Below are 19011 nucleotides of genomic sequence, written 5' to 3'. Positions count from 1 at the left end.
ATGTGGTGCTACAGAAGAATGCTGAAGATTAGATGGGTAGATCACATGTAGGACATGTTCTGAGGCATCAAGGGATCACCAATTTAGTATTGGAGGGCAGCGTGGAGGGTAAAAATTGTAGAGGGAGACCTAGAGATGAATACACTAAGCAGATTCAGAAGGATGTAGGCTGAAGTACGTACTGGGAGATGAAGAAGCTTGCACAGGATAGAGTAGCATGGAGAGCTGCATCAAACCAGTCCCAGGATTGAAGACCACAACAACAACAACAACAACAACAACAACATCTGCAACTCAGCATCTCCATTATATGGTGAGTAGTAATTTATCCTTTTCATAACATTGTAATTTTTCATCCTGGCTTTTTCATTCTTCAAGTGTGTAAAACCTCACTTTAAAATCCTGCCTCAATGTATTCTGGCAGCATTGTTGAATAAAATTTTGAGAATACAAAAGTTGTGGTTTTCCATGGTATGCTATTTACCTCTGTCAAATCATCTTTGTCCTCCTCTGTCTGCAGATCTTTCATACCATTTCAATGGTTTCCTTGCAAGATACACAACACCCTTGTTAAAGTTGCGAACATTATGGTGTTTGATTGTAATTTCATAATCTTTTAGTTTTTAGCTAAGCTGGGGTGCTTGGAGGTATCTGGAAATCTATCAGAAGAGTGCTATAATTGTATACACTTGAAAATGATAATCTCACGACCTGGTTCATACATCATCTTTTTTTTATCTTTCTTACAATGAACACATTTTGACAATTTGAGCAACCATTCACAGAACCACTCATTTTCTATAATTTGTTAGGACTTTGATAGGTGGATCCCTTAATTACATAAAAAGCTAATAAACAGGCCTGAGGAATCCAAATAGAACTGGGGTGCAGCAGGTGGTCCTGTGATTGTCTACTATCAAATCAGAATCCTTGTTTTCTGAAACTCAGAGAATTCCATTGTAACGCACAATGGCGACACTGAAGCATGACAACAACTTCTGGTAACAGAGTAGCAGCTTCTGCTAGAAGTGGTGTTGACCAGCCCCATACTGAGGAATCCAGATACAACAGTGTGTTGCCACAGCTGTGGCATATAGCGAATGTCACTCATTTTGGACAGATGAGCAGCACTCACTTGTTCTCTTTCTATTGTACTACTTCAGTATACTCAGCTCATTTAGTTGTCTTCCATTTTCAGAGGGCCCCTACAACTATGACATTCTTCACTTCTTCTGTTACCAAATATTTAAATGATGACTTACTTCCCACAGCATAATGCCACAGTTATTTAACTCAATGTAACTCTACAGTGCTTTCCAGTCTGTTGAGTGTTGAGGGTGTGTGTGTGTGTGTGGGGGGGGGGCTCACAAACACAGTGAGACAGCTATGTTTGTCCTTATGTGTGTTCTGTTACTACTTGTCAGAAGGTTGTGCGCTGAGAGTTGCATTCATGCAACACCATTCCATTCAAACTGTTATCAATACTAAAACATCATGACAGTTCATCACTAACATTTGATAGAGCTTAATTGTCATACACTGTAATCTTTTGCAAATGGACATTTGTGTACTTGGCGGATTTGTTTCATGGGCATTAGGGCTTGGTCTAATGTACTTTCTGTGCTTAACACCACACCTCTCGATGCTGGAGACATCATGAAAAACTCTAAAGTTTCAAACTTAAACAAGCTCAACAAGCTGAACAGTTCGGCTTACTGAGTTTGTTTAAGTTTGAAACTGCTCTGTGAATATTTATAGCCTCTGATGATGTTTCCAGCATCAGGTGATGAAATGTTAGGCACAGATATAGGCCTTGGACTAACATGCACAAAAAATTTACTTACAGCATAGTAATGTTTGGCAAAAAGTTAAATGAATATAAAACTCTATGCACAGGATATATGCCATTTCTTCCTGATAACTATTCCACTTGAGGTTGCTAAAAACTACACTTACAATGTAATAAACACGCAACCAACAACACATTCCATGTCACCTCAGTTTTGTTATGCTTTAGTTCTTACACCCAAACCTCCAGGTGTCAGACATGCAGATCGGTACCAAATGTTATATGTCAACAGAGTATCAACCAAAACTCCAATTTAGTTCATACTATGTGCTGTCATCCAGCAGAATGGGCATAAACTTCAATTAAAAGTAACACCAGAACTATGGAGCATAGGAAAAACATAACCGTGATTAACTAAACCATATAGCTTTTGAGGGGAAGTTGGTAGAGCATTAGATCTTCATACCAGTGAACCTGGGTTCATAGCCCAATGATCACAATTTTTTTATTCTATTGTATGTTATGCATGAAAGTGTTATATGAGACTAATAATATTTCTGCACATGTGATGCCATTGTTTTTTTTTTTTTTTTTTTTTTTTTAATCCTACTGTTCCAATTGTTTGTATTTACTCTGTGAAACTGTAACTGCACTAGCTGCTCCATCATGAGCGCTGTCTGTTTTGTTGCACTTCCGACAGAACACTACACCTGTCTATACACATGTACTCTATAGCTTCACTACTTTCAACTAATGAAGCGAAAGCAGACTGCCAACAGAACATTGCTACAAACACCAAAACATCCTTTCACATGTCAGGAAAATGTTCTCCCATATGACAGTTTCACGCATAAACAGTTAAAAAATATTGTCATCAGTGGGATTCAAACACAGGACCTTTGGTACAATCATATCATGCTCTACCAACTCACCCACTTGACTTCTATAAAGCAATGAAACACAAATACACTTTTCCTATCCTCTGTCATTCTGGTGTTACTTTTAATTACCATTTACGCATGTACTATTGGACAACAGCACATAGCATGAACTAAATCAGTGCTTCGGTTGATACTTTATCGAATATACAACGTTTGGTACTGAGCTGAGTATCTGACATCAGGAGGTTTGGGTGTTATGACAATCATAAGCAACACAGTATGAATACACAAATAGTTTCCCAGGAAAAATGAGTTCTTGATATAAGGCATTTCTCTTAATGTTTACAGGTATATTATCTCTTTATGTTTTAGCAGTTATTTACAATTCCACTTTTACAATGTATAGGTAGGGTCAGAGCAAACAAACACTGCTCATCACCTGCCTCAAGTGATGCCCAATGTCAATGGAAAATATTGCTTTGCTTTTTAATACAAATGAAACTTCTTTTCTTAAGTTAAATTTTATGTATCCATCCAACAGAGTGCTCTCAAATTAATCTAGTGCTATATATGGTTTAACAATATGTCTCTAGCACATATTAACATATCTGTACACATTTGCTTTGCTAGTCTTCCTTGCCCAACATCCTCTGTCTTGCATGTGTGCCAGTCCATATTGTTTGTCTGCTCCTGTCAGATAGGAGCACTACACACTCGCTGCTGGAGTACTAATTATTATTATTGTTTTTCTGTTCATTTTAATCCACACTGTTAAAGCGAGTACTGTACTTCTCTAGTCTGGAATCACTCTGTCATACATGATCACAAAATTCTAATTTAAAAAGCATTTTGTTTGTAATAAGAAACAAACTACCATTTTCTGTTCACTCTGGTTATTATTCGAAATACATATTAACAACATTTCTTTGGCTGACTGCATTTATACATTGCAACAACAAAGTCATAAAAATCTGGAAAAAAAAGGTTAGTTGTGTTTTACTATAAGTAATTCCGCATTTATGAATTAGATACAAAACAACATTTCAGCTTACCTTAATCCTTATTTGAGAATTAACGCACTCTCTCAACACAGCCAGAGGCCCTTTCACAGACTCCATTCGTGTTAACACAGTCCGCCCTGGTCGTTTAAATCTTGGTGCTGACACTGGCACTGAAAATATCCTATGTTTAATTTTTATTTTATACTTTAAAACAAATGAGTTTAATGATACCCACAAACTTTTCAATATGATGCCTGCTCTATTCTCACTTTGTATGCAATTAATGTTTTATACACTCCTGGAAATGGAAAAAAGAACACATTGACACCGGTGTGTCAGACCCACCATACTTGCTCTGGACACTGCGAGAGGGCTGTACAAGCAATGATCACACGCACGGCACACCGGACACACCAGGAACCGTGGTGTTGGCCGTCGAATGGCGCTAGCTGCGCAGCATTTGTGCACCGCCACCGTCAGTGTCAGCCAGTTTGCCGTGGCATACGGAGCTCCATCGCAGTCTTTAACACTGGTAGCATGCCGCGACAGCGTGGACGTGAACCGTATGTGCAGTTGACGGACTTTGAGCGAGGGCGTATAGTGGGCATGCGGGAGGCCGGGTGGATGTACCGCCGAATTGCTCAACACGTGGGGCGTGAGGTCTCCACAGTACATCGATGTTGTCGCCAGTGGTCGGCGGAAGGTGCACGTGCCCGTCGACCTGGGACCGGACCGCAGCGACGCACGGATGCACGCCAAGACCGTAGGATCCTACGCAGTGCCGTAGGGGACCGCACCGCCACTTCCCAGCAAATTAGGGACACTGTTGCTCCTGGGGTATCGGCGAGGACCATTCGCAACCGTCTCCATGAAGCTGGGCTACGGTCCCGCACACCGTTAGGCCGTCTTCCGCTCACGCCCCAACATCGTGCAGCCCGCCTCCAGTGGTGTCGCGACAGGCGTGAATGGTGGGACGAATGGAGATGTGTCGTCTTCAGCGATGAGAGTCGCTTCTGCCTTGGTGCCAATGATGGTCGTATGCGTGTTTGGCGCCGTGCAGGTGAGCGCCACAATCAGGACTGCATACGACCGAGGCACACAGGGCCAACACCCGGCATCATGGTGTGGGGAGCGATCTCCTACACTGGCCGTACACCACTGGTGATCGTCGAGGGGACACTGAATAGTGCACGGTACATCCAAACCGTCATCGAACCCATCGTTCTACCATTCCTAGACCGGCAAGGGAACTTGCTGTTCCAACAGGACAATGCACGTCCGCATGTATCCCGTGCCACCCAACGTGCTCTAGAAGGTGTAAGTCAACTACCCTGGCCAGCAAGATCTCCGGATCTGTCCCCCATTGAGCATGTTTGGGACTGGATGAAGCGTCGTCTCACGCGGTCTGCACGTCCAGCACGAACGCTGGTCCAACTGAGGCGCCAGGTGGAAATGGCATGGCAAGCCGTTCCACAGGACTACATCCAGCATCTCTACAATCGTCTCCATGGGAGAATAGCAGCCTGCATTGCTGCGAAAGGTGGATATACACTGTACTAGTGCCGACATTGTGCATGCTCTGTTGCCTGTGTCTATGTGCCTGTGGTTCTGTCAGTGTGATCATGTGATGTATCTGACCCCAGGAATGTGTCAATAAAGTTTCCCCTTCCTGGGACAATTAATTCACGGTGTTCTTATTTCAATTTCCAGGAGTGTATATTGATGGATTTAATTTTATCAATATAATAGAGGGAAACATTCCATGCGGGAAAAATATATTTAAAAACAAAGATGATGTGACTTACCATACGAAAGTGCTGGCAGGTCGATAGAAACACAAACAGACACATACATACACACAAAATTCAAGCTTTCGCAACAAACTGTTGCCTCATCAGGAAAGAGGGAAGGAGAGGGAAAGACGAAAGGATGTGGGTTTTAAGGGAGAGGGTAAGGAGTCATTCCAATCCCAGGAGCGGAAAGACTTACCTTAGGGGGGAAAAAGGATGGGTATACACTCGCACACACACACATATCCATCCACACATATACAGACACAAGCAGACATATTTAAAGACAAAGAGTTTGGGCAGAGATGTCAGTCGAGGCGGAAGTGCAGAGGCAAAGATGATGTTGAATGACAGGTGAGGTATGAGTGGCGGCAACTTGAAATTAGCGGAGATTGAGGCCTGGTGGGTAACGGGAAGAGGCCTCAATCTCCGCTAATTTCAAGTTGCCGCCACTCATACCTCACCTGTCATTCAACATCATCTTTGCCTCTGCACTTCCGCCTCAACTGACATCTCTGCCCGAACTCTTTGTCTTTAAATATGTCTGCTTGTGTCTGTATATGTGTGGATGGATATGTGTGTGTGTGTGCGCGAGTGTATACCCGTCCTTTTTCCCCCCTAAGGTAAGTCTTTCCGCTCCTGGGATTGGAATGACTCCTTACCCTCTCCCTTAAAACCCACATCCTTTCGTCTTTCCCTCTCCTTCCCTCTTTCCTGATGAGGCAACAGTTTGTTGCGAAAGCTTGAATTTTGTGTGTATGTATGTGTCTGTTCGTGTTTCTATCGACCTGCCAGCGCTTTCGTATGGTAAGTCACATCATCTTTGTTTTTAGATGGATTTAATTTCATTTATATGAACATAAAAGTTCTAGGAAATGAAAATTTGATGAACTGCTTCTATAAATAAGTCATGTTAGAGCAAATCAGTATAATTTCATTTGGTTCTAGTAGGTTCTCAATGTTTAATGAGCACTTTATTTCACCACAATACTTCCTGGCATCTGGTGAAATACCTGTTAAATATTGTTATTTATATCATCTTTTACAATCAATGTTACTTTTAACTAAGCATATACATTTAACTTCCTTGTTTCAACAATACAACAGGGCTTTCCTTTTTTTCATTACTTTTTCACATGTGGAAGTGTTCCACTATATCCCATAATATTACCTGCTAAATATGAGCACACTTCTAACACCTGGGACAACCAAGTGAAACATGTGTGATTAATAAAATGAGAGTAGTAGTTCCAAAATGCAGTTAATAATTGGTATTGCCAAAAAGATCATTATTTGTACTGCAACTGAGGAAATATTCCAAATCATATGACTGTTAAAAGTTTAAACTGACAATTCAACTTTTGCAGCAGAGTCTTAATCAGATTTTAAATTATGTATAGTTTTTCTCCAAAACAGTGTTATGCTATGTAGCCACATGGCTCCACACCACCATTGCTGTTCATTTCAAACATGTCAGCCATGGAATCAGTTGTGTTGCCACTGTTCCAGTGTTTAACTTCTGGAGAATGTTTTCCATTAAGTTCTGGTACACTGAAGATGGAATTTCTTCCCATTTAACTGAAGCATGGCTCCTGAGTTTTTGAACAAAATGGTTTGGCATGCAGTAATGCTCTAGTTCATGTCCAAAATGTTTGACAGGGATCAAGTCACACTTTGAACGGTCCAGTCTTGAAGGTCTGGCCTCCACCCCTCCCCATCCCCCAATTTCCTTTTAACAAAGATACAATAAAAATTACTTCTTGGAGAAGCTTATCTAATGTGTCAAGGATTAACACAGCATGGAAAGCGTGCTATATGTTAATTTCTATTCTTAAATACGTGCATTCAGTTTATGATAACTCACACAAATGGTACATAGCCAAACCATGAAACTTCTCGATTTTAGCTGCGGCAAATTTATTCTCTAATAAAGGAAAACGATATCTGTATTGTGAAAATTGAAATTACACTTTAAAAGTGTGGTGGTCAATATCAGTTAATTACTTAGGGATAGCAAAGCGATATAGGAATCAGCTTTCCTGATGTTTTCATTTCCCTTTAGCACCTCTATGATTGTTATGGCATAAAGTCAGTGCCAGCACACCAGTTGGGAACAGGAGAGAAGAGAAGGCTGTGAGAAGAGGTCAGCCAATGACATGCTGACCGACCCACTTCCAGGACAACAACACGACAGCAGCGGCCCCTATGTGAAGAGGACATAAGTGCCGCACCCGACTGGTGGCACGGCCCACTTCAATAGCAGCTTCAATATTAGCAACTTGAATAGCAGCTTCTACATTAGGCACTTCGATAGCAGCGTCAACGATAGCCACTTAATTAGGAATCTCTATGTAGCATAGACTTGTGTTTCTGTATTATGAAGATGACTGTAGGATTGTAATTTTCTTGTTGTGATAAAACTCATAAATATGAGTTGTTTGTTTGTCTAGCGAACCGAGTATGCAGGCTTCCTAGGCACTACAACATTGACGCCAAGAACGGACAAACAACACTGGCGGTGAGATGAACGAATAACATAGAGACAATCTGTTAACGTACGGGCCCCGAGCAACCACCTGCCACAGATTTTGTTTTCTCATGAGCTTTTGTGTTTTGCTTGTGCCTTAATTCTACCTTGTCTTTTCTTTGCAGGGGTGTGTATACATGTTTTAACAGTGTGTTTTATAGTGCTTTTTCTATTCAATGTTTTCAGATGGGCGTTGCAGAAATTTTCTTAGCTTGTGTACTTATTTTTATTGCTTGCATTGTCTGTTTATTGCATTTGCCTATTCCAAAATGAGCAACCCACCTCTCTCACACCCTGCACAGGTGCCTCAGTTGCAAGCAATAGATGCAACGCAGCTAACACAGAAGTCTCAGTTTCAGGCGCAGCTTATTGCAACCCTTCTCAATGCGTTAGAGCAGTTACTCACAAACCAGCAAAGAACGCTGCACAGCATGTAACAACTGTAGCTCCAAGTGCCATACCGCCTTTTCGCCAGTTTAACAAAAAATAAGAGGAATGGCTCAAGTGGTTGCAACAGTAGGAAGCCCACACCATTGCTCACAGAGTGTCAGGTACTGTGAAACTGCATTACTTTTTGTCAATGGTAGGAAGTGCAGTCTTTTGCCTCATTCAGAAATTATTCCTAAATGCCACTTCCAGTAAACTTTCTTATGATCAGGTTGTAGGTTCACTAACTAACTATTATGAGCAACAAGTGAATGGAGTGGCAGCTAGGTACCAATTCTTTCATTGCAAGAAAAGGTCAGAACAAACTTATCACGAGTGGGTACCGATTTCCATTATATTCAGACATTATGTTGCATGACGCGATCATGTATAATGCAACTGATGTCAAACTTACAGAACACATTTTGCAATAGTCAGATCCATCATTTCAACATGTAGTGCAAATTCTAGATCAGTCTGATTCAGGTGCTGTAGCAGCCGATAAATCTGAGCAGCCACCAATTTGTCAGGAGGAGTTGTCCCTTGCTCACGACCAGCCCAGTAGACAGCAACAGCATGCGCATGCCAAGCCATGTAAATACTTCTCTAAACAGGTGGCTACATCAGTGAATAGAATTAAGTCATGCCCTCAGTGCTATTCACAGCACAAATGCCAAGATTGCCTGTCCAAGCAAGCACAGTGTTACGCTTGTGGCAAGAAAGGTCACACAAATATTCATACTTTTGCAACGGAACAAACATAAGAATTCTGCACACTCTCAAAAATCTAGTCACAAGGCCCATGTAATCAATGCAGTGTATTCAAAGACTGCAGGTAGCATTAGCAAACCTAGCAAGCAAACAGTTTTTTCAGTGGTACGCCAGTCCAACAAACTTTTTGTTCATTTGCATCTTAGTGAAAAACGTGTGAAATTTCAGTTGGACATGGGTGCCTCTGTTACATTGCTGAATCGTAACACATATGAACTGCTAGGCTCCCCACTCCTGTCTAAAACTTGCATGCACCTGATGGCTTATAATGGACAAGACATTCCCGTTCTCGGAAAATGTACTTTGCCTGCTATGTATCACTCACATACATGAACTGTAACTTTCACTGTGCTTCAATCATGTGATTGTGAGAATATATTTGGCCTTGATTTGTTTGGCTTTCAAATTCAGGACAATGTCTTGTCAGTGACTGCGTTAAATGCCAAAGACAGAGTAGCTAGCTTGCTGAAAGAATTCCCTAAACTCTTTTCTGAAGGTTTAGGCAAGGCTAACAATTATGTTGCATATACTACTATGAAAGACAATGATCAGCCGAAATTTTGCCGAGCCAGAACTGTTCCCATTGCATTATGGGAAAAAGTGGCTGCTGAACTTTAAGAATTGCAGGATAACAAAGCTATTCCACCCATACAAGCCAGTCAATAGGCAAGTGCATTGGTTTTGCTCCCTAAACCTTCAGGTTGCATTCACCTCTGTGTTTACATTAAGCCTACAGTCACCCCACAGACTGTGATTGATACTTCTCCATTGCCTCGCCCAGTGGATCTCATGGACAGATTAGGCACTGGTCGCTACTTTTCAAAAATTGATTTGTGCAACACATATCTTCAAATACCACTAGACGAAGAATCTCAAAACATGTGTGTTGTGCACACTCATTTGGGCTTGCTTAAATATTTGTGTTTGCCTTTTGGCAGTGCTTCCTCACCCACCATTTTCCACTGATATATGGAACAGCTGACTGCTCAAATACCGAACTGTTCAAACTATTTGGACGAGATTGTCGTAGGAAGTCGTACACCTGAAGAACACTATGCAAATTTGCCTGCTTTGTTTTGTGTGTTATCTGATGCAGGACTAACATATAGACTGGACAAGTGTGATTTTTTTAAACCTGAGTTGCAGTATCTTGGTCATGTCATAACAGTCAAGGTGTACATCCTCTTCAGTCACATTTGTTAGCCATACGTGACAGTTCCTCACAATGTCACAGAATTGCAGTCAGTCTTAGGGAAAATTAACTATTGTATTCGGTTCATACCAAATGCTGCACGAATTGCAGTTCCATTGCATTGCTCGTGTCACAAGAACGACCCCTTTGTTTGAACAGATAGGTGCCAAGAATCTTTTCAAAAACTTAAATATGCATTGCTCAGTGATTGCTGCTTGGTTCACTTTTATCCTGACAAAGTAGTTGTGTTGCAAGTTGCCGCTTACTCTTACAGAATCGGTGCAGTGCTTTCACATAAATTTGGTGATAAAGACAGGCCTATTGCTTTCGCATCAAAAGTGTTGTCCAAAGCTCAGTGTAACTATTCACAAATAGAGAAAGATGCCTTGGCTATTGTGTATGGTGTCACCAAATTCCACTACTATTTGTACAGCAGAAAATTCTACTTAGTAACGGATCACAAGCCATTGCAGTCCTTGTTTCATCCGATGAAGCCGGTTCCTATACGAACTGCTCAAAAATTGCAGAGATGGGTTTGGTCTTGTCTCAATACCAGTACAAGATTGTGTATTGTCCGACAGCTCACCATGGTAATGTGGATGCACTTCCCCGTCTTCTGATTGCCCCTGATACAGACTTTGACGCTTCTGCTGCATCTTGTTGTCACATCGATGCACATGATTCTTAATTGCTTCAATCTTTTCCACTGAACTATAAGATTTGGCCCCACTCATTGCCTAGAATAAAGAACTCTGTAGTGCGCCAATACTTTGTATGTCAACATAGCCTCACGATGCAGTAAGGTGCGATTCTTGTTCAAAATGACAGTGGACAGTCACGTGTGTTGATTTCCACAGCTTTGCAAAAAAGAAGTGTTGCAGTTACATCACCTAGGACAACTGGAGGATTGTTCATACAAAACAGTTAGTGTGTCGACACTGTATTTGGCAAGGTAAGGACACCCACATAGAACAGATGACGTCACAATACTGAACATGTGCGGACAACCAAGTCCGCTCGTCACAAAAATCCTCTGCTTGACCTAAGTCACAATCGCCATGGCAAAGTGTGCACACAGACTTTGTGGGACTTTTTTGGAACATCTGTTGGTTAATTGTGGTAGACTCTTATAGCAAGTTTCATTTTGCTGTGCCACTGAACTTGACAAGGTCACGTAGTATGGTTCAGGTGTTGTCCTCGAAGGTTTGCCTGAAGTCATAGTGTCAGACAACAGTCCTCAGTTCACGGTACAAGAATTGGGAACATTCTGTGACTGCAATGGCATACAGCATCTAAGTGGTGCACATTCCATCCACAGTGAAATGGCAAAGTGGAACATTTTGTCAGAACCTTCAAGCAGCAAATGGTCAAACTTTGGACCACACACACACCATGGATCAGGCATTGCAATTGTTTCTCACCTCCTATCGTTCACATCCACGAGATGGACCATCGCCAGTGGAATTGCTACACGGCCGACGCCATCAGACGGACGCTGCTCCACCCCCGCCCCCCGGGCATCTGGAGCCGAAGGAAGGCCACAAGCATCACTTCACGCTAAATGATATTGTGTTTTTCAGGGTTTTAACGGCAGCTGACAGTGGGTATGAGGTGAGATCCTTCGTCAACTTGATGCACGCATGTATCTCATTTCAGGCCCAGGTGGATTTCAGTGCCACCATCACAATCAAATTCGCCACTGTCATGTGCACAGTGATCCTTCTGTATCTCTTCCCCCAGATTCATGCATCCCGAGGACAGTGTGGTCACAGCAGCTGCTAGAGGGTGTCATCACGACACTGTGGGGTGACCTCATGGAAACTGAGCCTTCGCCTCCTCTGTCTCCTCTCATCCTACCGATGGACCTGGACCCATCCACGCTGCAGCAGCCAATGCCTTCTACATATTGGTATGGGCCTCAGGAGGCGGATGCATACCCTTCTGGGCATTTTCCAGGGGTGTTTCCACCAGAGCGAAGGCTGGATGGCACAGTATGACTGGAAGTCTGACATCCCCTGCAGACACAGCTTCCAGCCCATCAAAGTGTCCACACTCCTCCTTCCCCCTCCCCCCCCCCCCTCCCCCCCTCATGCTCCATATATGACGACGGTCCGTCACTTTGGGGATGGAGGAATGTTATGATGTAAAGTCAGCACTGGCACGCCAGTACAGAATGAAAGAGAAGAGAAGGCTGTGAGAAGAGGTCAACCAATCGCACGCTGACTGGCCCCCTTCCAGGACAACAATGCAACAGCAGCAGCCCCTATGTGAAGAAGACACAAGCTGTGTGCCTAACTGGTGGTGGCCCACTTCAATAGCAGCTTCAAGATTAGCAACTTCGATAGCAGCTTCTACGTTCGTAGGCACTTCAGTAGTAGCGTCAACGATAGCCACTTTGTTAGGTATCTCTACGCAGCACAGACTTGTGTTTCTCTATTCTGAGGAAGACTTTATTTTGTATGTCGCCCTTTGATTGTGACACATTTACCAAAGTTAAGTATTGTAATTTTCTTGTTGTAATAAAACTCATGAATATGAGTTGTTTGTTTGATTGATTGTCTAGCGAACTGAGTATGCAGGCTTCCTAGACACAACACTGATGTAAAGCCCTAGCTTGTGGGCTACTATAATCATGTCACAATTGGACAAATTACATTCTCCCCATTGATTCTTTACAACAGAAAATATGACCCTAGTACACTGATCTGTGATACCTTATTTAAATATCCTCATGTGTGTACCCTGACATCACATACAATGCACAGTTCATAATTTCTCCTCTCTTCCTGCTCCATTCTATTTCTCTCTTTAATGAAAAGTTAAAAGTTAACTATTTTTATGTATCAAAGCAATTTTTATTAAATCTGGGCAAACTGTTTTATGAGTCAGTTAACTTGGGAAGTAAAACATTGATTTTCTTGTTTGGGTGTTACACCATCAACTTCAGCTCACAGAAATGAATCTGTCAACTGTCTTTTCAACAAATATTCCTCTGTTTTCAACTGCACTGAGTCGAATAAGATGAAAACAAGTGAATAAGTTAACACAAATGACAAACTAAGCAAATTGTTACCAAATGCAAAACAATAATTGCCAATATTTTCTCAAAAACAGGTACTGCGTACATGTAATAAGTTTAGAAATTACATATATTAACTTACTCTGATGAGGTAAAAATTTCCGTTCCCCTGATGTAGAAGGCTCTGTTTCTTTTGGTACCTGAAAGAATTCACAATGCCAAGTAGCGTATATTAAGTTTTGGCATGTCAAATTTTGCTTATGAACTTTTGCAAACTCCGATCTGGTCCTCACTCAACTACATTAAAGTTCAGTAACTTACAAAAAGGTTACTTTATGTGTATACCATAAGTAAGTAAAAATTAACATATATAAACTATACAAAAGGTGAATTACCTTCTCCTTCAGCTTTCATCAAGTACAGGATATGGTCTAATATGCAACAGGATTAATATTTCCTGGTCAATGGGGAGGGATGGAGATCGGTACCCATAGCAAGATGGATGGAGGGGTATGCCATGATGAGCTTGAAAAGCATGCTCAGTTGACTCTCAGCTTCTGGAATGTGTGCATCACATGTGAAGTGAAAGTACATTTAACACTTGCATTGGCAGCCAAGACACAGCAGACCATCAAATCAGGTGTTAAACTAAACAAATCTCCCATGGAGACTTTGAGTATGATCCACAAGGTTTACAAGAATGTTGACACATTCAGAACACTTGTTTCTGAGTGCATAAAAGACTCAATGGTAGCTAGAAAGATGCCAGAGAAAAGTAATGAAATGGATGTTCTACACTGACTCAAAAGAATGAAAATTTGGGCACTAAGTGAGACTTTTTGAACCGTATTTTTTCATAATCATAGGAGCAAACTCAGTGAAATTCATTCTGCATTCAATAGCAACAGATGCTTTGCAAAAGTGGAGGGTTGGTGCTGGTTTTGTTAAATGAGCACAAGGAACATTCTCTGACAATTTGTTGCCAACTGTTGGAATGTTCAGAGACTAATCCAAATCTTTTAGAGAGAATGGTAACTGGTGATAAATTAAAATTTTCAAGTATGCTCCACAGACAAAGGTAAAACGCTGAGTGGGATACAAATGTTTGTCATAGATCAAATAGGCCACATGACCAAATCAATAACTGAGATGATGATCACTGGCTTCTTTGACATAAAAAGTGTCATCCACAAAAAATGTGATTTTTGAAAATCACTGATACCTGAATGCTGGAACATGACAAGGCACCCAATCACACATAGTTAACTGTGAGAGAGGCAGTGGTTTAACACAGTATGTTAATACGGCCACAACAATGTGAAAATCCAACTTTGGCTTTTTCCCACCAACATCTTTTTGCTCCTTGGACCAAAATGAGCCTGAAAGGACACTGTGTCTGGAGTAATTGAGGTGGTCAAAACAATTTTGATACAGTGCCTGAGCCGCTTTGTGGTTACTGACACCGAGGAGATGGATGAAGACCCAGAAAGGTTCTACAGCAGTGTACTGATGCTGGAAATTCATGCATGGAGAACATTAAAGCATTGTACAAACATCTTCAATTAATTAATTTTTACTTCAGTATCGTTATATCTGGACCAAACCTGAACAACATTAATATCATCCTTATTTTATCAGACTAGCAATGTAAAGTTGCATACAATCTTATCCACAGAGTGTGATGAAGCAAGCTGGGATATTTTTACTTCCACTCTTGTTCTGCCATCAGCCTCCTTAAAATTTATTTTTTCATTTTTGAATTAATTACCATTAACATACGTGAGTATAATCTGCATTTTCATAAAAGAGAAAGGGTGGCCCTCAGTTTTAAATAATATAGCACCAGATCTAATTTTGTGCTTAATTTAATGAATGTAATTGATTTTTTAATTTATTTTGACTATTACTAGTTAATATTTTTGTTATAGGGTGAAATCAGTAATTGCCTCGTACCTTAATTTCTATTGTTGACTTATATACAAATACAAATTCTGTCTAATTATAAACATTTGCAGGAACAACTAATAGTATTATTAAAGGATCTATTTGGCTATATTCAAACACATGTTAGCAAAGCCAGCCATTAATTAATTCCAAAGTAATTAACAGTTTTGTCAGAATTATTGTTTGTGTAATGTTATCTGTTAATTTCATCATTTAAACAAATAATTCAGCCTAACTCTTGTAGTAGAAGAAACTTAAAAAGACGGAATTTTTTGATGTATTCAGTTAATTTAACAAGTTAAGTTTTAATCGTAATTTCTGTAAATTTAACTTTGAACAATGTGTAGTTTCAGCACCTATTATTGTTAGGATATATAAAGGCACAATTTTTGGTCCTGAAACAGTCAGTCCACAGCCATGTTTCAGAGGAGACCTGTGTTGGTTAGAACAACAATGCTTCAACTTAACTGTGAAATAACTGTTACAAAATTAGGCCGTGTGTTAAAACAATGACAGTGTCTGCTCCATCTGTACCTTTCTATTCTTCAAGAAGTGTGAACTTTGTGGTTGGGGTTTTAATGCTCATAGATGTTCAATAGTACACTATTGTAGCAGTGCGTGGAGGTTTGCCTGCACTCTATTAATGAGGCTTATAGAAAGTTAAAACAATAGTGCACTGGCCATATATAACTGTGTATTATTGAGAGGTTGTGAACTGTGAAAGTAAACTACTGTGAAATGCAACTGTGCATCTGTCGGCTACATCATTTACAGTAGACAGTACTGCACTTCCACCCCCTATTTTTTCAGCCAGTATCACAACGAAGTATGTCGACACCGAGGACAATCAACGAAGAAATAAAGTAGGCAAACCGTCACAAGAGTTTATTACAACATACCAAATTTTCTGTATCTTCCAGTTTTGACAAGCCACATCAATATTATCACTGTACTGACAAATTTATTAAGTTTGAAAAAAGTTAAATTTGCCAAAAGTGTATAAGTGAACAGGAATCTGCATATTTCATCATACTCCTCAAGTAGTACAAGAGAACCAGAAAATACAATACAGACTTTTACAGACAGTATTTACAACATTCATGATTTTAATTATATGGGCACAAAAAAGTGTCTTAGACTATATACTAATGTCCGCATAGCTAAAATCGCCTATGTAATACTAGAAAAATAAATTTAAATCGCCTATGTAATACTAGAAAAATAAATTTATTTGTAGAAACAACAGAACACCTGAATTTGATATGTCAAGTCCATTTATATTTGATATGTGGAGGTACATAATTTTGTGTTTTAGAAACTTAATGAATTAAGATAAAATACAAGTAACTGAAAATGGGGAAAGTAAAAATTCAATTTCTTCTTAAAATTAGCAAATTCTAAAAATCACTGTTGCTGTGTCATATTTGCTACACATAGTGCAATGTTTTGCACTTTCATTGTTGTTGTCGTCTTACAGTCCAAAGATCGATTTGATGTAACTCTCAATATTAGTCTATCCTACGCAAACCTCTTCATCTTTGCCTAACTACTCCAATATTCATCCTTTTGAAATTGCTCACTGTAATCAAGCCTTGGGATCTCTCTTTACAATGTTTACCTCCACCCTCACCCCCTCACCTCCCTTCATTCCCGAACTGGCCATTTCCACAATGTCTCAAATGTGTCCTACCAACTCAAGCCTACTTATAGCCAAAATGTAGCATAAAACTCTTTCCTCCTCAATTTGATTTAGTGTCTCTTTATTAGTTATCCAATCGACCCATACATTCATCAGCATACTTCTACAGCACTACATTTCAAAAGCCCCTGGCTTTCTCCTTGTCAGAACTGTTCACTGCCCATGATTGATTTCCATACACGGCTATACTCCAGACAAATGCCTCCAGAGAAGACTTTCTAACAACTAAGTTTATATTTGATGTTAACAAATTCTCCTTTTCAGAATTGCTTTTTGTGATATTGTTAGTTTGTGTTTTATGTCCTGTCTACTTTAGCCGTCATCATTTATTTTTCTACCCAAGTAATAAAATTCATCTACTATTTTTAGTCTCTCATTTCTTAATCTAATTTCCTTCCCACTACCTCATTTAATTTGATTACATTCAATTATCCTTGTTTTACTTTTCTTGATATTTAACATGTAACTGCTTTTCAAGATACTATCCATTGTGTTCAAATGTTCTTTCAGTTCCTTTGCCTTCTCTGACATTCGGTCAGGGGCCAATCTCAAGCTTTTTATTTCTCCTTGGTTACTTGTAACTGCAGTCTGGTTTCTGTAGAAATTGTGAATAACCTTTCATTCTCTTTGTTTTATCCCAGCCACCTCAGAATTCTGAAGAGTGCTTTCCAGTCAACATTGTCAAAAGCAAGTCAGCAAATTTGCCTTTCTTCACTCTATCTTCTAAGACAAGTCATAACATCAGTATGTGTTTTTATGTTTCTCTAGAAACTAAGTAGATCTCTACCGAAGGTCAGTTTCTACAGGTTTCTCCATTCTTCTATAATAATTTATGTCAGTATTTTGCAACCATAATTTATATTCCTTCCACCTTTCAGCTTATACTTCCTGCTTAGTACTGGATTTCCATAAGAACTCTTAGTATTCATACATGTGCTTCTTTAATCTCCAAAGACTTCTTTAATTTTCCTATACGCAGTACCTAGCTTTCCCACATGCTTCTACAGCTGTGTATTTCTCCTCTAGCCATTCCTGCTTTGCCATTTTGCACTTTCTGGTAGTCTCATTTTTAGACTCATATATTCCCTTTTGCCTGCCTCACTTTGGATTACATAAATCTATGTGTAGGTACAGATATTTTCTTTTTATTTGCAACTTTAATCCTAAACAATAACTGAATGTTACATTCAAGAGTAGTAGATACCTACCAGCTGCTGTGGCCGAGCGGTTCTAGGCACTTCAGTCCAGAACCGTGCTGCTGCTACAGTCGCAGGTTCGAATCCTGCCTTGGGCGTGGATATGTGTGATGTCCTTAGGTTAGTTACGGTAGGTTTAAGTACTTCTAAGTCTAGGGGACTGATGACCTCAGATGTTAAGTCCCATAGTGCTCAGAGCCGTTTGAACCATTTGAAGTAGACACCTGTGAAACTAGATGCTCACAATCAATGTAATAATGTCACGTAGAAGAAGGTGTAATTAGATGAATGACGAACACTAACTTCACTTAAAAAAGGTTTATTCAGCACTTGCACATACAAGAGTGCAGAACAAACTGCCTCCAGCCATAACAAATACAGTATATATACAGCTACAGAACATTCCAGCACAAAGATTCTTGACATTTGTGGATACTTCTAGAATGTACTCGAAACAAATATAGAAATTAAAATGATGAATGAGGTTTTCTCACGATCAGCCTCATCTACTTCGATTTGCCAGTATCCCGAGTACATGTTCATGGCTGAGAAAAACTTAGCCCCCTTCAGACAATCTAGTGTATCATCAATTTGTGGAAGAGGGTAAACGTCCTTTATAGTTATCCTATTAAGCTTCCTGTAATCAACAAAAAACCACCAATTGCCATCCTTCTTCCTGACGAGGACCACTCGTGACGACCATGGGCTCTGCAAAATCTGATTGATGTCATTCTTCATCATTTTCTCTACCTCATTGCGAATTATTCGACATTCCG

The 19011-nt window shown here is 40.2% G+C and overlaps 1 protein-coding gene across 1 annotated transcript in view; it reads right to left on the bottom strand.

The window, feature by feature from the left end:
* LOC126455560 (U7 snRNA-associated Sm-like protein LSm11) overlaps positions 1–19011 on the bottom strand; it is a 130591-nt gene that overhangs the window by 50296 nt on the left and 61284 nt on the right. The window contains exons 2-3 of the mRNA XM_050091315.1: positions 13539–13596; positions 3723–3841 (exon numbers count right to left, since the gene is read on the bottom strand). Of these exons, the coding sequence (XP_049947272.1) occupies positions 3723–3841; positions 13539–13596 (177 nt within the window). The remainder of the gene's footprint in view (positions 1–3722; positions 3842–13538; positions 13597–19011) is intronic.

The sequence above is a fragment of the Schistocerca serialis genome, chromosome 2, assembly GCF_023864345.2.
Source record: "Schistocerca serialis cubense isolate TAMUIC-IGC-003099 chromosome 2, iqSchSeri2.2, whole genome shotgun sequence".
NCBI lineage: Eukaryota > Metazoa > Arthropoda > Insecta > Orthoptera > Acrididae > Schistocerca > Schistocerca serialis.
This window is presented reverse-complemented; position numbering and strand designations above follow the sequence as displayed.